We start from the raw sequence: 23,916 nt of genomic DNA on the forward strand, positions 1-23,916 counted from the left end.
ATATCTGTTGCCAATCTTCCTATTTCTGCTTGAGAAAGATTCTCCCTGAGCTAACACCTGTGCCAGTCTTCCTCTATGTTGTATGTGGGTCACTGCCACAGCACGGCTGCCGATGAGTGGTGTAGGTCCGCACCCAGGAACCAAACCCAGGCCACTGAAGCAGAGTGCACCAAACTTAACTACTAGGCCATGGGTCTGGGCCCCTCGTACTGCTTGAATTTTACCATGAGCATAAATTTTCTTATATGTTTTTTAATGAGATATAATTGACATATAACATTCTTTTAGTTTCAGGTGTATATAACGTAATGGTTCAATATTTGTATATATTGCGAAATGATCACCAAAATAACTCTATTTAACATCTGAAAAATTTTTTTAATGAATTAAAAACTAAAAAAACATGTAGGTAGATAGATAGCTAAACTGGAACCTCAACTTCTGTGGTTACCAGCTAATACTGAAAAAAACAATATGGTATATATGTTTTTCTTTTTTGAAGATCTCTGGTTTCATGTTGATTCATAATCTCAGATATAGAAGTATTGGTAGATGACCACTGTATCATGAACAAATTCTTCCAGAAATAACAAAAGCTCTTTCTCCTCTTATTCCAGCCCCCCCCTTTTTTTAATTTGGAAGGTGCTGGTATAATCAAGATATAGGGCAGACCTCCCACAGGCAGCCTCTCGTTCTACCCATGCCCTTAGAGGACATTCCCTGCCCTGTGTGGTAGCCCCCCAAATAGTTGCAACTTCATTAATGGGAAATTGAAATTTAACCTGAAATCTCATGGACCAAAAGAAATTAATCACATTAGGGACCATGACTGTAATGTGACTTAGACCCCACTAGACAATCTGTTCTTTTACCCAAGTTCTCTCCTGGCAGCTCACATCTCCTCTCCTCCATAGGTTTACACATCCTAACACTTTGCTGTCATCCTTAGGAACTCCTCTAATGCCCACCTTATCTGTTAACCCTCCCAGCAACGTAAATGGCAGATAGTTGGCCCTACAGTGGCCCACTATTGCAGAGCTTCCCCTTCGTCTCCTCAGCCCTCAAATGTTGGCCTGAGCAGGGCGGGGGCTGCCCTTGGATTCCAGTGGATACAAGTGCAACCACATCTAGCTATCTGTGCCAAGACACATTTTCTTCCACACTCTAACATCTTTGAAATCAGGCTGTATCTTACAATCACTGTTGACCAGGTGGCCATTCCAATAGTGTTGGCATTGCCCACACAGGCACCATCAAAAACACAGCACCAAAACCTGCAGGGTGGGTGTCAGCTTTTTCACCCCTAGCAACCAGAGTTGTAGGTTTGGGGTGAGTCAGATCTATTAAGCCACAATCCTGAAGCAGGAGTCAAAAGTGGACTAACTTGCTATAACTGTACAGCTGGTTTACAGCACCAATGACTTTTAGTTTTTATGAATTACTTTTAAGAAATGCTCTATTGTCAACACTCTTATTGGCACAGAGACTAACACTGGGTGGAAAAAAAAGAGACATCAACAACTGAGTCAAAAAGTGATTCAGAAAAGTCAGACCCGAAGTTTTAGGTATACCAAACATGCATTTGACTATTTCTCTTTTTATGTATGCACAAGTGACAAAAATCTATGTCTAGTAAAGTCTAAAGGAGTTCTTCAGAAAGATATAAAATAAAAATACTAAGTAATGTGAAAGCATTGTCTGTCTAATTGAAAAGGTTTTTTTCCTTTCTTAATGGAACAGAAAAATAATGGTTTCTGTTATAAATAATGGCATATTTTAATGACATTTTTTAACGATATATTTTTTGGGTGCCTTGAATGTGAAAAAATTGGGAAAGCACATTGTTGGGGGAGCAAGGGCTTACTCTGGTTAATTCTTGCACACTACAAGTTATCTTTAAACTTCTTTCAATAATCTGTATATTTTAGATTCCTGAAGTTTACATAAGAATTACACTCAAATTTAAAGAAAGAACTGGGCAAAATGAAAATCTCAAATTGTCTCATTAACAAATCAAAAAAGGAAAAAAATTTTCTTAGGGATTTCGAACAAATGTATCAATAGAGAATATATCACACATGCCCCAATGAGGCAAAATTTTCTTCCAAAAGTATCCCTTAGAGGCTCACCTTAGATGAGACATCACAAAATCTTTTATAATACCCTAAGCACTGTCAGTACCTGAATTGAACGCTGTTTGTGGAAATATATTATTAGCCTCAGACAACCTTAGGCAATGCTAATACTGGTGCTGGTAGAACAGACTGTAAAGAGGGCAAATTAACAGATTTGCTAATGCTCCCTGAGATCATAACGCTACAATTTCAAGCATTGGGTGTCATTGTTTAAAAGTCACTGAAAGCAGTACTGTAAGTGATGGTGTGGCAATCACAGGATGGATTTTAAATGCCCTGGTGTTATGCACAGGGTACTTGTGGTTTGGGATAAAATTTCCATTGACAGCATCACACATGGATTCAAAGAATGCTGCATCTCAAACAAATTGGAAGAAAAGATCATTTGCTCTTGATGGATTAGATGACTGCAAAAGTCAACGTCAAAAGTGAATTTGAAGTTTGAAAACATTCATGAAACATGAATGTAATGAGGGAAAAGCTCATTTCTTGGCTAATAGATGAACAAATTTGAAACACATAACTAATATTAAAGGTATATATTTTATCATCTCATCTACAACCCTAAAAGTTATATTTTTAAGTTGGGCAGACAGATTTTGGGTGGATCTTCACATTGGAAGATGAGCCATTGCCTGTTCAATTTAATCCCCTTAGAGTCAAGCATACATGATATTAAAGACATACAAATTGACATGAGATAATTCCATTTTCAAAAAAGCAAGTACCAGGGGCTGGCCTGGTGGTGCAGCGGTTAAGTGCTTGCACTCCGCTGCGGCGGCCTGGGGTTCGCAGGTTCCGATCCCAGGCATGCACCAACGCACCGCTTGTTAAGCCATGCTGTGGCGGCATCCCATATAAAGTAGAGAAAGATGGGCAGGGATGTCAACCCAGGGCCAACCTTCCTCGAGAAAAAAAGGGGAGGATTGGCATGGGATGTTAGCTCAGGGCTAGTCCTCTTCACACACACACACACAAAAAAAGCAAGTACCCTAATTTATCTTAATGAAATGTGATTAAAAAATAGGATTATTATCTTATGGGTGGCTTATGGAACTAATGCACTGATTTAGAAGCAGTTACCATTATATTAGTCTGAGATCTATTATCTTTTTCACATTAGTTCAAATCTCTTTCAATTAGAATCTTAAGATTCTCCAGCAAAAAAAAAAGTTTATATTCCCAAAACCTTTTAAAAAATAAAACTTTTAAATAAATGTAACCATATCTTTGTAAATAAATATGTACTAAGAGAAAGAGTGTTGATGGTAGAGAAGAATTTCATCGTAAATTAATGCAGTTCTTTCTCTGTAAGAATTAGACTATGTAAAATTAGGAGGCAAATAAAGTGTTCATACCCTGTGACCTAGCAACCGTACTTCTGGGTTTCTAAGTAAAGCAATTAAATAGTGGAATGAATACATCATTATGATATTCCATTCAATGGACTATTATGCAGTTATTTTTAAATGGTAAATATTAAAACTACATTTAAGTTATTATAACACATATGAGAGGGAATATTAAAAAATAGCTAGTATGTTGGGTGGCAAAAATTGCAAGTGATTCTTTTCCAAAACTTTTGGAAATGTTGTCTTAGCACTACTTTTCTAATTTAAAAAAAAAAAAGGTTTGACTATCTGATACTCTGTTGTATAAGCATGGGGCAAACAATACAGATACACACTATACTGTTATCATTTACTGACTGGGTTTAGAGGAGAAGACAACTTTTTTCATTATATATCTTTTAATTGCTTGAATTCTTAATAGAAACATATTTTTAAATAAAAAAATTTTAAATTTTTTTTTGAAAACACTCATGCTCTTACCATATGATACAATAACAAATTGGCGATCTGGTCTATTCGAGGTGAAAAATACTGTCAGCATTCACCTCCTTCTACAGTAAGTGTCCAAAGCAGCACAAAATCTTCATTGCCCAGAGCCTGTTTCTCAATTTTAAACAGTGTACCTTGATGGCAGCCATTAGGCTGTGCTGTATGTGAAGGGACACAAAGGCACAGCATGGCAATGCCACACAGAAACACGTTAGCAGAACTAATAACCACACTGTAGTCTTGGAAATCCTCAAGGTGAAAAACATCAGAGCAAAGTCAACGTTTGTAATCTTTTTATTTAAAATAAAAACACTACTTTTGTGGTTAAACCCACACTTTCCCCTTCTAAGCAGCTTTCCTATCATTTCCTAATGAACCATAAAAAACCCTTTCTCCTCACAGAAAGAAAAGCTTTTTTTTTTTTTTTGTGAGGAGGATCAGCCTGAGCTAACATCCGTGCTAATCCTCCTCTTTTTGCTGAGGAAGACCCGCTCTGAGCTAACATCTATTGCCAATCTTCCTCTTTTTTCCCCCAAAGCCCCAGTAGATAGTTGTATGTCATAGTTGCACACCCTTCTAGTTGCTGTATGTGGGACACAGCCTCAGCATGGCCGGAGAAGCGGTGCGTTGGTGCGCGCCTGGGATCCGAACCCAGGCCGCCAGTAGCGGAGCATGCGCACTTAACCGCTAAGCCGAGGGGCCAGCCCAGAAAAGCTTTTTATAGTAACACATTTGAGTCATCTCCTGGGATCCCAAGATGTGCACCAGATACTGAGTGTTTAGATGGAAAGGGTGACTCCAAATTTAGCCTTAATTAGAGTGCGAAGATGCCAGTGCATAAGAATCATCTGTGCAATCTGAAGCTTTCATTGTTCTTTTATGCTTCCTTGAGGTTCTCCTGGAGGTGCATTTACAGATTTAGAAACATTAAAGGAAGCTATTCTAGAACAAATCCCTCCAAAGGGCCCCCATTACAAGGTCATCCAAGAAACCTTGTGGAAATGCTGGAAGACTAGGGTCTAAGGGACAAAGGGTTACTCAAGTCAGTTTCGTCTTCCCTTCCCAGTGAAGGAGAGAATTATTTTCTGTTCCTTTAAGATAACTGAGAATAAATTAAGAGGACTTAAGAACTGTTTTTCAAACTGTGAAAAATAAGAAACAAATGAGCTTCAAAACCCAATTATCTACACAAATATTCATAACAGCATTATTCATAATAACTACAAAGTGTAAACAACCTAAATGTCCCTCAACTGATGAATGGAGAAACAAAATGTGTTATATCCCTAAATAGAATACTAATTAATGGTGAAATGAATGAAGTACTGATACACGCTGGGACATGGATGATCCTCCAAAACATTATGCTAAATTAAGGAAGCCACTCACAGAAGACCACAGATTGTATGATTCCACTTATGTGAAATGTCCAGAATAGGTAAATCCATAGACACAGAAAGTAGACAAGTGGTTGCCTAGGGTGGGGAGGGCTAATGTGTGGTTTCTTTGTGAGATGTTGAAATGGCCTAAAATTAGATTATAGTGATGGCTGTACAACTCTGTGAATATACTGAGAAATCACTGAAATATAAACTTTAAATGAGTGAATTTTACACTAAGTGAAATATATGTCAGTAAAGTTGTTAAAAAAAAAAAGCACCTCATTACTAGCTGTTTGGTTCTAGAAAATAAAACGTACTGGGGCCGGTCCGATGGCATAGTGGTTAAGTATGGCTTAGTGGTTAAATTAAGTGGGTTAAGTATCCACTTCAGCCACCCGGGGTTCGTGGGTTCAGATCCCGGGCACAGCCCTACACACTGCTCATCAAGTCATGCTGTGACGGGCGTCCCACATGCAAGGTGGAGGAAGACTGGCACAGATGTTAGCTCAGCGACAATCTTCCTCAAGCAAAGAAAGAGGAAGATTGGCAACAGATATTAGCTCAGGGCCCATCTTCCTCACCAAAAAAAACCAGAAAAGAAAATGTACAAATGTAAGCTTAATTCTACTAAGTGGGGAAAAAAATAATATCCACATAACTATTAAACAATTCAATTACCTAAAAGTTCTCTAATTAAAAGGTAAATAGATTTTAAATCCAGTTATGTCTTCAAAAAATTCACATTTCTACCTAGCAGTTAAAAATTCCAAATATATAACATTGTCATTAAGTATATAAAATAAATGCATTTTAATCCTTGACAGCTGTTGTCCAATATACCCATGATGACTCTGCAGAGTCTCACTTTCTAATGATGTTACATGCAGCACCTCCTGAGGCAGCAGGGAAAAAGTGACTCTGTATATATTTATGCAGTAATTGCTTCAGATGGTTTGGAGTAGCTCTTCTGAGGGCTCAATCTAAGAGTGTATAAAAAAAGCCCCAACAGGGGCCGGCCCAGCGGTGTAGTGGTTAAGTTCATGCACTCCACTTCGGCAGCCTGGGGGTTCACAGGTTAGGCTCCTGGGCAGAGACCAATGCACAGCTTGTCACGCCATGCTGTGGTAGCATCCCATATAAAGTAGAGGAAGGTGGGCATGGATGTTAGACCAGGGCCAATCTTCCTTAGCAAAAAGAGGAGGATTGGCAATGGATGTTAGCTCAGGGCTAATCTTCCTGACCAAAAAAAAAAAAAGCCATAACAAGAAACTTCTCTTTAGAAAACAGTATTTGGAACTCGTCTAAACTAGCGGGCCCTGGCTGGCGTAGAATAAGCAGGGGCACCTTGAGATTCCCATCCCCATGTGCCAACCTGAAGGGGTGGAGCCCAGAAACCTGGATATTTAGACAAGCTCCTCTGGGAGACTGACAAGCTCACTAACAGGAAGCCAATCAAAATAAGAGAGATGCTATCTTTACTATTAGATCATCTCGGACATTCCTAATTTCCTACAGATATATCTTCTTACAGAAAAATTAGAAGTGATCATTTTTGAAGAAGTGTTAAAAACTCTTGAACATTATGATCATGATGTTCATGATCTTTACTATTTCTGATGAAATAGTAAAGAATATTTTTAAATTAGGAGATCACCTTTGATAGTCTTCAAAATGTAATCTTTGGTCTCTAGTCAAGAGAATAATGGAATCTTAGGAGTGATATTTAAATTAACTTTAATTAAATATAAACGTCACATACTTCCACCTTCCCAGAAATGGTCACTTCATCTTAATTAAGAAAATGAAAACTATTATGATTTAAGTCTTCATTCTGTGATGTATGTGTTTAGACAAGTTTAGGCAAACAGCAAAAATTTAGAAGTCCTACCACCAGACCTACAGCATTTTGAAAATGCTAAAGCAAACTCAATTCTCCACGTGGCAGTTCAATATGAGCTGCGAAAATTTAGTCCAGTTAGTCCTTCGACACCAGATAATTGAGATTCCTCGGGGTATATAACCTTGGGGTCGTTATGGTTTTCCCTTGACAGCTGCCCAGGATACACGAGCTCTTCCTCTGGTTCCTTCAGTTTGCTTGGGCAACTCTGGTATCAGAACCATGGAAGTTCAACATTGTCGTCACCAGCTCTGGAAGATCAAAATCATGTTTCCATCCCCAGTCCTTCCGAGCATTGCTGTCATCAAGGCTCACTGGCCAACTATCCGCTAGGAAAAGATATAGAAGAGTAGCTTAAGTTATTCAGGCTCTAGATCTGCAAAAAGGTCTAGAACATTGTATATCAGGTCTATCATACGAGGTACCACAAAACAAATTCCTTCTTTGGAATTCCCCCTTTGAGCAGACCAGAGTAGCTATTATTCACACACATAGTCACCCTCTTAGATTGGAAGACTATTACGTGTCTACCATCAAGCACTCTGAATTGTCACATACTATTAAAATCTCACGCAAACTTGTAAGGTAGGAATCTTGTACTCAGAGCAACAGAAGGGCACAGTCACAGCATTTGAAAACCCTGTTTTCATACTCTGTTTGTTTTATGTTAAACTGTAAAATGGTGAAATGCTGACAACTGTTTATTTGAAATGGAACTATTCCATCCACTTTAGGTATCATTTCCCAAAATTGCAGCCTCTGCTGGCTTTGGCTCAACAACAGCTCCTTTCCCAGAATGTATCAGGACCTTCGGGAAGGTGCTGTGCTCTCCGTATCTTCCATGGTTTAGGTCTTCAAGAGACTCACAGTGCAGACTGAAGCTTAATTTTGGTTTTGAGGGGATTTGCAATGATGTACCAACCTATGGCCTGTCGAACAGAATCCACGTTGTATGTGATCTGGAATTCTGGTATGTGCTTGAGAACCTCCTGGGCCAGTTCCTCTGGGGTGAAGCTCATGGCACTGATGTTGTAGGTCCTCATGGAGAGGGACTCTGCTGGGGCCTCCATGACTTCCAGGGTGGCCCTGAGGCAGTCATCAATATACATCATTGGAAGCCTCGTGCTGGGTTTCAGATTGCACTCAAATTTGCCATTCTTTACAGCATCATGGAAAATCTGGACTGCATAATCTGAAAGAGAATCCTGTCCGTGAGTCTTATCACAAAATGATGAACGAGCCTCTTGGATGAAGGCAGTGGTTCTCAAATGTCTCAAGTGTCAGAAACTCCTCATGCTCTTAAAAAACACTGAGGACCCCCAAAGAGGTTTTACTAATGTGACTTGTGTCAATATTTACTATATCAGAAATTAACTGAGAATTTAAAAAAATATTACTACATTTTAAGATGATAATAATAAACCCATCACATATTTGTATGTACGATATTTTATATGAAAAAGAACATATTTTCCAAACAAAAGAAAATTTAGTGAGAAGAATGGTGTGCTTTACATTTTGAAAATCTCTTTACTGTCTGGCTTAATAGGAGAAGCTGGAGCCCCCTATCTGCTTGGGTGTTCAGAAACAACGCTTACCAGTTGTTCCTCCTCCAGGCTGCGAGTCAGCTGAAATGATTCCAGGATACCTTAGGCATCGGAAATCTAACCCATACCGGTAATAATAATACTATGAAAAAGAAAACTTACTTTAAAAAGAATCCTTTAAATCAGATGGAGCAATGCAAAGAAATAACAGCCTTTTTCTGAGCTATCATTCCATGCAGTTAAATTAAAATACTCCTAAAGGAAATGAAGAGGCAAGAATTTCTAAGAGTCACTCATTTTTCTTAAATAAATAATCCTTAAGTTTTTATCTTCAAAGAATCATCATTCTGGTGATACATCAACATGGTAAATAATCAGCCTACAGTAGGATTTCCAACCTTTCTTTGGAAGAGAGTCACTGCACTGCTCACTGTCCTAAACAATTCTCCACAAGCATGTTCCTGCAATGCAGCACTGGAGACAGTACCGGGGAGGATGGAGGGAGACAAGAGAGCAACGACTGCGATGTACCAGCTGGAAGGATCAGACACCAGCTAAAATTTGCTATCGAGTTATAAAGACAAAGAATGTAAAAAAAAATAAAAGCAAAAAGATGTTTTAAGTTTTCCATAACACAAAGTTTTAAAATTCCCTCCAATAACTACCACTATTGGGAATGCAAAAGAATGGTGCAGTACAAAAGATGAGAAGCAAACGAAGGAGGGGGTGCCATTTGAGGGGCCTCTAGGAGTGCTGAGCGTTATATGGCTGAGGAGTTCTTCTAGAGCTACTGGTACCTGCCCCTGGGCGAACACAAGCAGTTGATGAGCATTTCTGGGGCTGGGATGAGGGGAAGGGGAAAGTCCCCTCCTAGGATGAATCAGCAAGAACAGAAAAAGAAACACTGAGTCAGCTTGCCAAGTAATGCTTACCTCTCCCATTAGCTCTGCGTGGACCTTGGACACCCCGTAGATAGTCCTGGGTCTCTGAATGCAAAGATCAGGGGTTGGGTTCCGGGGAGAAGTAGGTCCAAAGGCTCCGATCGTGCTGGGCACAAACAGTCGCAAACTGTGTTCTGCGGCAACGTCTAGAATATTGTGCAATCCTGAAACAAACAGACGTCATCACAATCTGAAAAATCTCTTACCAAAGAGCTGGAAAAATAGGCAAACAGATCATTCTCAGCAAGATCCAGGGACCTACCAGTGATATTTACGGCTTTTGCCAAAGATACGTTGGCTTCTCCAACCGCACTGAGCAAAGCGCTGTAATGAAACAGCCAGGTGATGCGGTTGTTTACCACGATCTCCCGGAGATTCTTGTAATCCAGAATGTCGGAATAAATACACGGGCCTGCAGGGAACACAGTGAAACCACAGAATTGAAAAGGTTGGGGTCTGAAAAGCTAAAAGGACCTTTCCCCCTCTCCCCCACTGACTGGTGAATTCCATTAGTATCAACCTGGTAACTAAACCCCGTGGACACTAGGCAGCATTCTTCTTATGGAAGAAGAAGAAACCCCAACCACCCCACAGTTAATAAGAGCTAATGCTTGTACAGGACTTACACATGCCAGGCACTGTCCTAAGGGCTTTCTGTATATTTAGCTCTCATACAGCCTTGGAGGCAGACATATTTTACTGATAAGGAAACTGAGGCACAGAGAGGTTAAGTAACCTGCCAGGATCAAACAGAGAATAAGTGGAAGAACTGGGGTCACAACCAGGCAGCTGGCTCGAGTCGACGCTGTTAATGTCCCTACGTGCACCTAGTGATTTCGCTCTGCTTTAAAGTTGCATATTTTAAAAGGAATAGAGAGATGGGTTTTTAAAAAGCCACACAGCTTGGTATAGAAGAACCACAAAGTATGAGTTCATCGCACCCGCTTAGGCTAGAGGTAGAGTCGATTTCGCTCAGTGCCAGTTTTCTCCTCTTACAGTCATTACTGCTCTTCCCCATGGTGAGCAGCAAAAGGCTAACACTGAAGCAAAAAGGACGAGGAGACATTACAGAAACATTTTTGAGGTAGTAGAAAACTCGACTAGAGGAGTCTGAGATTTGTGTGTGTGTGCGCAGTAGTTTACGAGCGAGCCTAGGTTGAAATATGAGGATTTCTCCAAATTTTTAAAGTAAATTTTCCTCTTCCAGAACTTGATTTTTGTTTGTAGTAAGCCAAGTTAACTAAAAACTCAAAAAGACAGGAATTGAAGCTTTTATTTCAAAGATACCACTCCAAATAACATCCAAAGATATTATTCCAAAACTTGACTTCAAGTTCAGAAGAACTCGCCTGTTCTTGTGACATTTGAACAAACAGCAGCATTACTGTAGACATTTTACAGAACTACTGAAGACAAAAATATGAAATATTTTTAAGAGACACAACTGTGCCTCAATAACTCCTTTCTTTAATTCACAAGCCTGGTTAGGAGCTGTCGCACACACTGATTCCATGAGCTGCCTCTCCAACTACCCTTTGAAAATTAAAGATAAAAGAAGGTGTATTGATCTCTTACCACTATGAAAGATGTGATCGGGGGGTTTCCTTATGTCAGACAAAATCACATTGTCCTTCCCAAATCGTTTCCTAAAGGGAAAATCAAAATACCCGAGTTGGTACATCTAGGATATAACTGGTCCTATGAAAACCCTCTTTCAAATACAAACTGTAATCTCCTGTCAGCCTCCAAATCCCTCTTTTGCACATCTTTCCTCCCTCTTCTTCCCAAACACACACACCTTCAGTTCTGGCCATACTCAGGCCTCCCTCTCCCTACTCATGGCCCCATCTTCCGTTTCTACTCTCACTTCATTATCATCCCTATATTTGTCACCAATTTCTTCCCAGTACCCCTAAGTTCCTATCTTTCCCTTCTCATTCTTCTCTCCTCTCTTCTTATCCTTTTATCCCACTCTCTCCAAATCCCACACTGTTCCTTTTCAGTTTCTACATGCACTTCCCTTTGCCCCCAAACATCTGAAAAATCAAGTGATTTGTGTGGAGTGACGTCTTATTTTGCCTAACTTAGCAAAAAGAGAGGGGAAAGGACCAGTGTGGGAGACGTTGCTGAGGACCTGCAACAAATGTCTATGATATTAAGAGGCAAATGAAACGTATTCTAAACAGCCATTTAGATATATCTTAAAAATAGTAAGGGGCAAGAGGGGAGAGGAAAGATTAAATGGTTAAATGGTACCAAAGACAAGCTTCACATTCTGAAGAATTCAGATTTTAAATTTCAACTTTTAGGGCTCTTACCTTAAAAAGTTAGCAAGCCCCACTCCAAGCTGGCCAAGACCCCCTAGATGAAGAAGAAAAAAGTGAAACTTCAATCCAAATCTAATCAATTCAATTCTTCCCAGAATGTAATAAGACTATATTGACAATCTTAGCTAATGAGGTAAAGCCCCAAGTTGCCCTGCTAGAACTGAATTACCTGCTCCAAGCAAGGACCGCGATCAACACGGGTAACACTAATTCCAGAGACAGAGCTCTCTCCAGCACTGAGTGGCTAAGAGGACACAAGGGTGGAGGAAGAGAAAAATCACAAGAAACCCAGACAACCTCCTAGCTCCTTGGGCCAGGAGTTCACTCCCAGCTTTGCCTTCGTTACATGATGGGCTCTGAGGCTCGTCCGCCTTGGGTGCCGAAACACTCGAAGCCAAATATAATAGTTTGCTATCAACCTCTGGTGGGATTATCCAGAACCCCATCCTCCATTAGAACTGGAATGGGATATGAAAGGACAAAGAGGAGGGATAAACCGAGAAGCCACCTGAGAAAAGGGCAGATAACTAAATCGGTAAGGAGCCACTAAGAAAATTTAAAATGGGTGCTGGCCGGTGGCGTAGCAGTTAAGTGCACACGCTCCGCTTCAGTGGCCCGGGGTTCTTGGGTTTGGATCCCCGGTGCACCAACGCACCGCTTGTCAAGCCATGCTGTGGCGGCATCCCATATAAAGTAGAGGAAGATGGGCACAGATGTTAGCCCAGGGCCAATATTCCTCAGCAAAAAGAGGAGGATTGGCATCGGATGTTAGCTCAGGGCTGATCTTCCTCACAAAAAAACAAAAAGAAAATTTTAAATGAATATTAGAGCTTCCTAATTTGGAGGCCTAAAAATGCCATTGATAGAAATCAGAAAGCTGCGAGGTTGAGAGCACACTTTGGGGAATACCACCACAAATTTCATTTGGGAGAAATTAATGAGGCAGGAAGATACAGAAAGTGAGATTTCCTGTAAGCATTTGTTAACATGGGACTAAAACCAGGCCCACTGAGATACTAACATCGGGTCCTGGAAGATGCTTCATGATTGGAGGTAGGAGGGAATAAAACCACACACAGACAACAAGCTGGGTGATCAGGGAGCAAAGTGCAGTGGGGAACTGCACTCTTTACACCTGAAACCCATTTCCAGGGGGCGAAGAGAAGGAGGCAATGAATGAAACATACACACACACAAACTGTGAGAACGGAATAAGGATAATGACAGGAAGCCAAGAGAAGAAAACCTGGCAAGAAGAAGTACATAAAACATGTCAATCAAATCAGAGGTGGCTTGGGTTGGCTGGAAGTACTCGCGGAGGAACAGAGAAGTTTGGTGTGAGGAGGGTACAGAATCAGGTGTTGGGTGTACACAAAGTGAGGAGGATGAGGAAGCAAGTCTGGGGACGATGAGATCGATAGCCACACAAGATGATAGTGCTGAGTCCCTCGGGAGAGGCCCTAACTTATCTCCCCTGTCTCCAACACACAAACGTGCAGTAACTGCTTGGGATGAATGACACTGAGTTTAGGCTGAGGAGTTTGGCCAAGAAAAGATGCGCCTGATTCCGGAATCCACGCTCTAGTCCCTGCACACTCCCTCTCCATGAGCCTTTGCTCCCCAGTCGATCCTAACAGGCAAGGAGAACTGAGTTCCACCACAGCTTTTTGGACCCCAGGTTCCCAGGTCCTCCCTTCAGATGATAAAAAATTATGTCAGGCGGGGCCAGCCCCCGGGTGCAAACGGTTAAGTGCGTACGCTCCGCTGCAGCTGCCCCGGGTTCACAGGTTCAGATCCCGGGCGCGCACCGACGCACCGCTTGTCAAGCCATGCTGTGGCAGCATCCCATATAAAGTGGAGGAAGATGGGCATGGATGTTAGCCAACGGCCAGTCTTCCTCAGCAAAAAGAGGAGATTGGCAGGTGTTAGCTCAGGGCCGATCTTCCTCAAAAAAAAATTATGTCAGGGAAACCAAGTGCTAGCAACAGTGACGAAATAAGGATTTGAGACTTGCAATATTCTGGAGGAAGCCAATAGCAGAAAAGGTAGCTTCTGATTAATAAATGTTAGCTGGTGGCATGCTAGACATTCCAAAAAACACAGCCACACAGAAGCTGCACAGAGGAGAAAATAATCAAGCCGCAAACATGGAAAAAAGAAAAAAAAACCCAACCTGTAATTAAGACGCGTGGCTGGTCTGTTTCAGAGAGAGAGGCCGAGTGGAAGTTGGCATCTGCCGGAATGTGCCAACGCGAGGTGCCCGGAAACCGGGCGGGCAGGGCAGACGTGCGGCAGCCACAGGCCGGGCCCTGCAGCAGCATCTGGCCCACGAGGTGCTGCAGCATCCTAACGACCGGCATTTTCCCCTCAAATTCCCTGTAATGAGAAAGGAGCAGAGTTCATTATGTCATCGTTCAGTCTCCCAAGCCCTCAAAACATAAACTCTATAACCAAAAGTAACACTAAGATTGTTAGTGCAGGAGCAAAGCCATGTTTTGGATTCATGAACTGAACTAGAGACTGCTGAGTGCGCCGACAGGAAGCCAGTCAAGAGGCTCCGGTGGGCCGGGCCCTGGGAGAGGGGATCAACGGCGCTCACGCAAACTGCAGGCGACCAAAGGTGGGACGGAGATCTAGAATTGGATTCACACAATGCTGACACCAACCGGGATCTAATGTCACAGTGAAGGTTACTGCGTATAGAGCCAGAAACACCACATCAATGGATCCTCGCGAAGGCTTCACATCTTTACAGCTGTTATCAATCTGTCCACACACCATCGGAGGGCACAAATAGGTCCCAGATTAAATAACATAGTGCCCTGTAAATCTTGTGTTGACACTCAGATCTTCTCTTGAGAATGAACCAGACTAGAGAAGCAGGTTAGGATAAAAAGGCCCCCAGCAATAGTTAGTCAGCTGTGACTAATTTCTGTTTTATTGCCATCTCTTTAGCAAGGATCTTTTAGAAAAGCCATTTTCTCCTGTCTTCCCAGATCAGGTATATTTTATTTTAGTCTCGCTCCTCGTCCTCATCAGCCTTACCGCTGACTGACCATGAAATCAGTTCTGGCCTCAAGAGGTCAAATGGTCCAATCACATACGGCTTGAGACTGGACACACATGCAGGGCCTCCATTTTCCCCACTCTGTCCCCAAGACCTGGCACTCTGTCACAAGAGTAAATCAGAGCCACATAGCTTGCTCTGCTGGTTCTAACAGCAAACTTCCTACCGTCAAAAGTCAGGCCTATTGACTCTGCACACAGCCTGTGGCCTCCACCTCCGTCAGTTGTTAGATTTCCAACAGAACTGGTAGATGAACCTTCAGAGCTGACTGGTGCCCCACTTGCTCACAAAGAGATAACCAGATTTCAACCATCTTATATTTTGCATGATAAAAGGAGAAAGGGTAAACCACAGTTGAAGACATTTCCAGTTTAAGATCTAAACTTCACCTGCCGCCATACTCAGCTCAGTGCCTTGAATAAGAAAATAGTCATTTAAATTAAAACGCCAGATGGGCCGGCCCCATGGCTTAGCGGTTAAGCGCACGCGCTCTGCTGCTGGCGGCCCGGGTTCAGATCCCGAGCGCGCACCGACGCACCGCTTCTCCGGCCATGCTGAGGCCGCGTCCCACATGCAGCAACTAGAAGGATGTTGTGCTTCACAAGAAGCTGTGACATGCAACTATCTACTGGGGCTTTGGGGGAAAATAAATAAAAAAAATTTAAAAATAAATAAATAAAACGCTAGAGGTACCAGGAACTTTCCTATCATCCTTAAAGTCCAGATTAAGGAAAATACAATTTTCTGAAAACATATGCTTTAACACTCTTTTACGAGCCGTGGCAGTTTTGTTCTTTAGGACACTGAAATAAGGCGAGTGGAGCCCCAGTGGCTTCTGTCGGGTCAGTGGCTTGGCCCACGAGGCCCCCAGCATCAGACACAGCCCCACAAAGCTCCTAAGGCCCTTCATCCCAGCTAACTTCTCCAAACAAGCAGAAGAGAACCTTTGGCTGATGCATCCCTGGCTTCAGGCTTCAGGTCAGGATTGGAAGGGGGCATCCAGGGTGGGCCATGTTACAGGGAAGGTCTGAGCTTGTCTTCAGGCATCCTTCAGAGGACCTTTGAGGAAATCATCCTTGCCATCATTGTTGACACCCAAGACCAGGTAAGAACTCTGATTCTTAAAGTCATTTATTTCAGCAAGTTCAGAGGGATGGTGAGGAAGCCAAGATGCAGCTAGACTTACCAGAATATTTGAAACTCAAAGATAATTCTCTATTCCCAAAAGAAAAATAATGGATGGCCAGAGTTGAAAAAAAATTTTTTCTGTTCAAGATTGATGAGACTGGAGTCAGGGAAAAGCCAAACCCTGATGATATGAAACAGATACAGCTCTATTCATCTTTTCTTTCCCCAAAAGGGGAAAACACAAAGGAGACACAAATTCTTAATTGAATATAAAGCATTTTAGTTTAACAATGTGGACAATTCATAATTGAGCTGGTTTTTCTTATGTCACTACCATTAATAGCTAACATTTGACGCTCTCTATATGCCACAAGCCGGTGAGTGCTTTAATGCACTATCAAGTTTAACCACGGACCCAGTTCTTAACCACCAAGCAGGACTATTGTGTTACGAGATTGCTTTAACAATGCACGGACATTAAAAACAAACCAAAACCTCCAGCCATCTACAGCATGTAGCTTTTCCAAGTCAAGATGATCACCTTGCTACTGCCAAGTTCAATTTAATACTCGAAAGGCAGCAGTTCTCAAGTTTTCTGGTCTCAGGACTCCTTTACACTCTTAAAAATTGAGGACTACAAAAGCTTTTGTGTAGGTGGGTTATATCTAACAACGTTTGCTGTATTAGAAGTCAAAACTAAGAAATGTTTAGCAATTAATTCACTTAAAACCAATAAACACGTTAACAGAAACATTTTTATGAAAATAACTATGTTTTCCAAAACAAAACAAAAAAATGCAGTGAGGAGTGCCACTGTTTTACATTGTGCACATCTTTTTGATGTCTGCCTTCATAGAAAACAGCTGGATTCTCACATCTGCTTTTGCACTCAATCTGTTGCTCTGATTGAAGTATATGAAGAAAATCCAGACACACAGCGAAGTAGTGGGAAAAGGGAGCAGTATTTTAAAAGCCTTTTCAGATAATTCTGGATACTCATTTTTGATATCCAAAACTCAACACTAGTTTCTAAAAGGTGAGCTGCAATGTAGAATCTGCAGCCTATCAATGAACCTTTCAGACCCTGTTACATCAAAACCCACTGGTCTTTTACCCCTGTATGGTTTTATAATTTCATGTGTTGGTCTTCTGAAAAATATTGGTTCAGTGAGTCATGCAAAGCTTCAAAATGTTAACACATTTCACTATACAATATCAAAAAGTCATTCTGGTTAATATTACCACTGATCTCATCAGAAAATTCCTAAGTATTGGGAAGCTATCAAGCTCACGGTGGTGGATACAAGTTAATTGGCAATAAATACCATTGGTTGTTCCTTGAAGTGACAGATTCACCTGGTTCATTTTTTAGAAAATGTGTTCTGATTATCCAAGTATGAATAACCATAGTTTGTCTATCATTCTTCAAAGCAAAAATGGTTGTCTATGACAAAAAGTGGCCAGTTCAGCTCACAATTCAATCACACAAACACTTTACCTTAAGACAGCCATCATACTAAACTACGGAAAAAGTGCATCCATTCACCACATGGCGTACTAAAAAGATATGTCCTCAAGGGTTAAGATTTAACCCTTAAGTAAAGCTGCCAATTTTTTCTTCATTGCTTTTGCACCATCAGTGCAAATTTACACAGTTGTTCCAGAATAAACCAAGAAATTCAAAAAAGTTATTCTACACTGAATACTTTGGCAATACTTGTGTTTGCTGCCAAGCACTCACTAAAAAGATATTCTTTGATGACTGGTTTGGTGCTCATATCAGATGAATACAAACAAAATGCTGAATCCCACCCTGACCACAAATTCTTCCATTTGTAAGGCAAAAGTACACTTCTACTGCTAAGATACTAACTCAGTCTTCATGTTTGCAGCTAAATCTTTAATTTGACAAGTTTCTGTATTATTAGAAAGCAGCAGTGCTATGATTTCTTTCAATGTTTTTTCATCCAAACAAGCTCTATTGTGTGTTTCTCCAGCCACTGCAATCTGATAACTTCCCCTGTTAGATGCTTCAGTAGCTTTTTTATTCCTAGTTTGGAACTCTGTAACAAATAATTTTTGGCTTTTAAAGAGTTCATCATACCTTTATTTAAGCCATTCAATTCATTTTTCTTAAATGACTCTGAATGGTTGGTCTCAGAATAATGCTACTGGCACCATAATATTATTCAAAAAACTTCTGTGACATAAGGCACATAAGGCAAATTTCTAATATCTGTTAAAACTGAGGAAAGCTTTCATATTTTTTTGTCTTATTTAGTTTTGCCCATTTCTCTGGAGTAAATTCCTCCCTTCTGCTAAAAAACAAAATTCAACTGAGTAAATTTGAAGATCTAATTGGCTTTATTCAATGATTCATGATGGGGGCAGCATCCCATCTAGCAAATAGAAAGGAGCTCCGAGGAGTGGTACAAAATGGAAGGCTTTTATACGCAGAAAGGGGAGAAAAAATGGAAGTTTCTATCAAAGAGTGGATTGTTTCGGACAAGGTCACCTTCCTTTGGGGAAAGGTGATGGTCTATCAGGCAGATTACCCCTGTGGTGCTGAGCAGGTAATTCCAGATTGACTGGTTAAAGGTCACGTTCCTGCCAGAGGCTAAAAAGGCAATTGGGTTAGGTGCCCTGACATAGGGCTTAGCCCAAGTGATTCCATTTGGAGCATGTTGTTTCTTTTTTAACATTTCCACGAGTCAGGGAACTCTGATATGTCTTTCATTTTTTTAGCATTTATAAACATGTATGGTGTAGCTCTGAGTAGAAAAATCAAGACTTCTAATATGCCCCTTTTAAAACAATAGTCTATCCTTAAATATAAAAAATATATAAATTAATATCCTTTTATTTTAGAATAAAATATTAAATTTGAAAGAATTTTTATACTACTTAAAAATTTAGAAAATTTTTCAAATCAAGACTACAAAGTATACTTACTTTTTGTTGTTTTTCCATAAAGGCACAAGGACAATTTTGAGATTGCAAAGTAATTACTTATTAAAAGAAAATGAGGTCACAGAGATGATAAAAGATATAACAGAAGGTAGCTAGTAAGTGCACAGTAGGAGTACAAAGAACAAACTGAGTTCATCTCAGAAAATGCACATATTTATACTCTAAGCCTACTATCCTTAGAAGATTCTAGAAACACAAGAATACACAAGCACATATTTATTAGCCATCAGAGGAAAAGCTCATCACAAGTCATGTAGCCTCTGGAAAACTCCACCATACACTTGTAAGAGAAAAAATGAAAAAGGCAAATACTATCTTAGTATTATTTAAAAATAGTTTTGACCTCACGGATCCTACGAAAGGTCTCAGGGAACCCCAGGGTTCCCCAGATCACACTTTGAGAACAGATGTTCTAAAGTAAAACTTGCTTTGCCAAGCTAGTTATTAAATTTATACAGGGAAACCATTAAAGAAGATTCTCAGTCCCTCTTTCTTCAAGATCAGATGATAGTCCAGAGACTTTCTTCTCCCTTGTTTAACTACAAGAGGTGACAAAGAAACAGGTCAACAGACTTTCCTCCATAAATAATGGAGCGCCTCCCCAACCCAGGCCTCTCCAGGGTGGTTATTATATATATAACCTCTCCCACCTCCCGGCACAGAACCTTATCTGCGTTAACCACAGCAGAGCTCTAAGACAGCAGCAGCATCACAAAGTGGGTGGGGGTGATAGAGATACAGACTCAGAGCTCAGCTGGCTTTGGTGATTGTTTGGATGGGGGGGGGATGGTGAAAGACTGGAGGAGAATAATACTGAGGTCTCTAACTTGTGCTGCTGCAAGAATGGGCTTCCTGGAGCAGCAGGTCAGGTGAGAAGAGGAAGGGGTTTGGTTGGACATGTTGGTTTAGGCACCAGGAGACAACATGACTGCCTCTCCCTCAAAGCTGTGAGGTCTGCTAAGCAGTTCCTAGCAGTGCCTGATGCGTGTCAGTACTCACCGAACACCGTGTCGAACAGGCGGACAGGAAGGAGAAACCAAGAAATGTCCGAGTTTTGTCTACACCATGAAAAACAGAATGCCTCTGTTCTTAGAAAAAATTACTTCAGTTTCTTGGGGAAAAATAACTTAATTCAATTGTGATTGCTCTGAAGATAGATAATTCTACTTCAGGAATACTAAAAGAAATTCCAATTTGAAATATTGAAGACCAAGAAAATAGGCCTTTTCCCTGAGGATACACCATCAATTTCCCTTAATGTTCTTGCTTTCTTCTGATCTCCCCAAATTTCTAGCTCTAACTATTCTCAGCCATGGAGATAGTAAATAAGGGTGTACGAAATAATGTCTCAGACACATTAAGCATGAAGCTAAAAGTATCCAGACCCCAACAGATGAATAAAGAAAACATGCTATAAACATACAATGGACTATTATTCCGCCTTGAAAAAGGAGATCCTGTCACATGACATAACATGGATGAACTTCAAAGATATTATGCTAAGTGAAATAAGCCAGTCACAAAAGCCAAATACATGGTATGATTCCACTCATGAGTTATACAAGTTATCTAAAAGTACTCAAAATCATAGAAACAGGAAATAAAAAGGTAGTTGCCAAGGGGTAGGAGAAAGAGTAGGCCATATTAGTGTTTAATTAATAGGCAAAGAGTTTCAGTTTTGCAAGATGAAAAAGTTCCAGAGATCTGTTACACAACACTGTGGACATACTTAACACTGCTGAACTACACACAAAAATGGTTAAGAAGGTAAATTTTACGTTATGTGATTGAAACCAGAATTTAAAATAAAATATCTATCCTGCCCCAAGAAATGGTCTGTGCATATATATATTGCTGAGGAGCTAGGAAATTTGCCCAGTGGAGATCAATTGCGCCCCCAGAAACCTGTCAGTTCAATTTGGTGCCTACTAAACCCCAGTTCTGCCCAAACCACAACCCTGGTCCCACTGAACGCCCGAATGGTTGTTTTCCCTCTGCTTATAGACCGGCTGAAACCTATTGTTATCCTACTGCCTTCATTTTTCCTTCAGTCTCAGGGTCTCCAGAGTGTTCCCACTGTCCCAAACCTTCATTCCCTGCCCCGCAAAGTGGGCTTTTTGCTCTGCACTCAGTGAAACCGCTTTCACAAAAGGTCAGCCATTGCCTGTGGACAACTAGCCCTAGCGCCTCTCCCACTTCTCAAGGACACTGCCGACCACACCCACCTTCATGTCCCCCTGGGTTCTCCCACCTTGTACTCTGCTTTAAGGACCAACAGAGCTTACAAGACACATTTGCAAGTCAGCCTCAGCTTTAAATCCTCCGGTTCATTAAAAAATAATAATAGGGGGACCAGTCTCGTGGCCGAGTGGTTCAAGTTCCGCTGCTCCGCCTAGGTGGCCCAGATTCATGGGTTCGGGTCCCCTGTATGCACCTACTCCACCAGCCATGCTATGTAGGCATCCCACATACAAAATAGAGGAAGATTGGCACAGATGTCAGCTCAGGGCTAATCTTCCTCAAGCAAAAAAAATAATAACAATAATAATAATAATAATAATAAATGTGTCCTCTTAATAGTAATGACCTAAGGAAAAATCAGGCGCCTCTTAACCACTGAGCGTTGACAAAGCACCTGCTTTCCTGAACTCTTATTTAATGTTCACAGTAATCCCGAAGCTGGGATCTTTTCTCCATTTTGCAGCATGAATTGACCTGCCCAAGGTCAGGCAGATACTAACTACCAAGAGAAGGGGGAGGAAACCAGGTCCGTTGAGTCTCAAACCCTTCTCCACCACCCCTACTCTTCTCCCTCAAGAAAACAGAGACGATCAGGTACCTAAGGCAGAGGACAAAGAGGAAACACTTCGCGATCGCGCAGGGGGCACCTTTCCCGCCCCCCGCCCCCTCCAGCGCAGCTCTTCCTGGCCCCTCTTCCTCGCCCCTCCCCAGGAGAAGAGCACTGGACCAGCCTGAGGGGTGGCGGCGGTTCAAGGCCAGACACGGCCACTCCGTCTCTGGGCGAGCCTCTGTACGCTACCTTGCCAAACCTCAAGTTTTCTCATTCTTAGAAAAGGGGCAATGAGAGGACCACCACATTAGACTGCTGAGAGGATTTAATAAAAGCAATCTATGAAAAGCACTTAGCAAACTACTCAATGTAAAGACTCCATCAATTAGCTGGGAAAGTCTAGACTTAACGTGGGGATGATCCAAAAGCCAGAATGGGGATGGGGATGGGGGTGGGGGGGATCCTGGAGCTTTAAGCGTGAGCTACAGAGGGTCTCAGAGGGACGTCTGGCTCTACAGAGCGGACGTCCCCTTCCTCCCGTGCACACCTGCCCGGGAGGGCGAACCCAAGAGACGCGGGGGACTTGAGCCGCACACGGGTCTCCGGCCTCTGCCTGACTCCCTGTGGAAAGAGTGTGGGGTCCCACCTCTGCGGGAGATGACTGGATAAACCGGTTTTATGAGAACAGCAGAGCCCGTCCCTACTCCCTAGCAGGCAGAGCCCTTCCGAAAAGTACAGGGGCCTGGTGTCGCGTCCTGCCGACCCCAGCAGCGCCCCGGCCCTCCTCCGGTCCCCGCGCTGACCTCCCAGCTCCGCGGTGACTACTGGGGACACGCGCTCTCGCCCGAGAGCGCAGAGTCCCCGGCACCGCCTCTGGGTTACACCGATCCCGCCGCAGGCCCCGCGAGGTCGGCCTCCGTTCCCAAAGTGGGCTCAGCACCCCTGGACAGCCGCGGGGGGAGCGTCCAGCCACCTCCGCACTGACCTTCCGGCGCAGCGGCCCAGAGATGCTGCGGCGCGGAGCTGGAGGAGCACGTGGTCCGGAGTCGGAGCTCGGCGTGCAGAAACTGCAGCTGCTGCGGGCGGGACGCGCGGCGCTTTTATTCTCTCGGGCCCCAAACCCTCCCCTTGGCGCACCAATCCCCTTCTTTGGCCAGGGCCGCCCCGGCGTCATCGCCCGGTCACCGGAGGGGGCGGGTGCCGGTTGCCATGGCAACCCTCTCCCCGCGGGTCGGGGCCGCGTTGCCGGTCGCGCGCACCCCTCACGCCGGCCTCCGCCTGGGACCGACAGAGTGGAGAATGAAGGGACGGCGAGGGCCGCGCTAGAGTCCCGCGCGCGCAGCGTCTCCGGCAGCGGATGCCAGCCTGCCCATCTTCGCGTGGGCACTGTCAGGGTGGGGGCTGCTCTGCAAGGGCCTTCCACTAAACGGAAATCGGCCCCTCTGGAGCCCCAGAGAACCGGCTCGTGCTGGCGTTTAGCGGCTCCGCAATGGACGTGGGGAAGAATGCGGGACGCGGAAGACAAAGCTGGAAAAATTGTCTGAGGAAATAGCCCGAACCGAGAGTCAGGAGATCTAATATGCAGAGATCTTGAGCGAGTCACTTCGCGACTTCCAAGGCCACAGAGCAGCAGAGTCAGCATCACCTGGGAGCTTGTTAGAAAGGCAGATTTGTATGAGTTCTTTATATATTTGGATATTAACCCCTTATCAGATATATGATTTGCAAATATCTTCTCCTGATTGATAGGTTGTCTTTTCGTTTTGTTGATGGTTTCCTTTGCTGTGCAGAAGCTTTTTAGTTTGATGTAGTCTAATTTGTTTATTTTTTTGTTTCCCTTGCCTGGTGAGAAATGTTATTCAAAAAGGTGCTGCTAAGACCGATGTCAAA

General features: G+C 42.5%; 1 protein-coding gene across 1 annotated transcript; it reads right to left on the bottom strand.

Annotated features, from left to right (window-relative positions):
• Window positions 1-7,075: 7,075 nt before the first annotated feature.
• On the bottom strand, window positions 7,076-23,072 carry LOC131411494 (L-threonine 3-dehydrogenase, mitochondrial). The gene is made up of 9 exons (XM_058550404.1): window positions 23,012-23,072; window positions 14,244-14,446; window positions 12,062-12,104; window positions 11,319-11,389; window positions 10,006-10,155; window positions 9,735-9,907; window positions 8,854-8,944; window positions 8,178-8,447; window positions 7,076-7,584 (listed from the first exon to the last, which is right to left on the bottom strand). The coding sequence occupies exons 2-9, from the start codon at window positions 14,428-14,430 to the stop codon at window positions 7,445-7,447; spliced, it is 1,125 nt and encodes a 374-aa protein (XP_058406387.1). The 5' UTR covers window positions 14,431-14,446; window positions 23,012-23,072; the 3' UTR covers window positions 7,076-7,444.
• Between the last annotated feature and the right edge of the window lie 844 nt (window positions 23,073-23,916).

The sequence above is a fragment of the Diceros bicornis genome, chromosome 11 (genome assembly GCF_020826845.1).
Source record: "Diceros bicornis minor isolate mBicDic1 chromosome 11, mDicBic1.mat.cur, whole genome shotgun sequence".
Classification (NCBI taxonomy): Eukaryota; Metazoa; Chordata; class Mammalia; order Perissodactyla; family Rhinocerotidae; genus Diceros; species Diceros bicornis.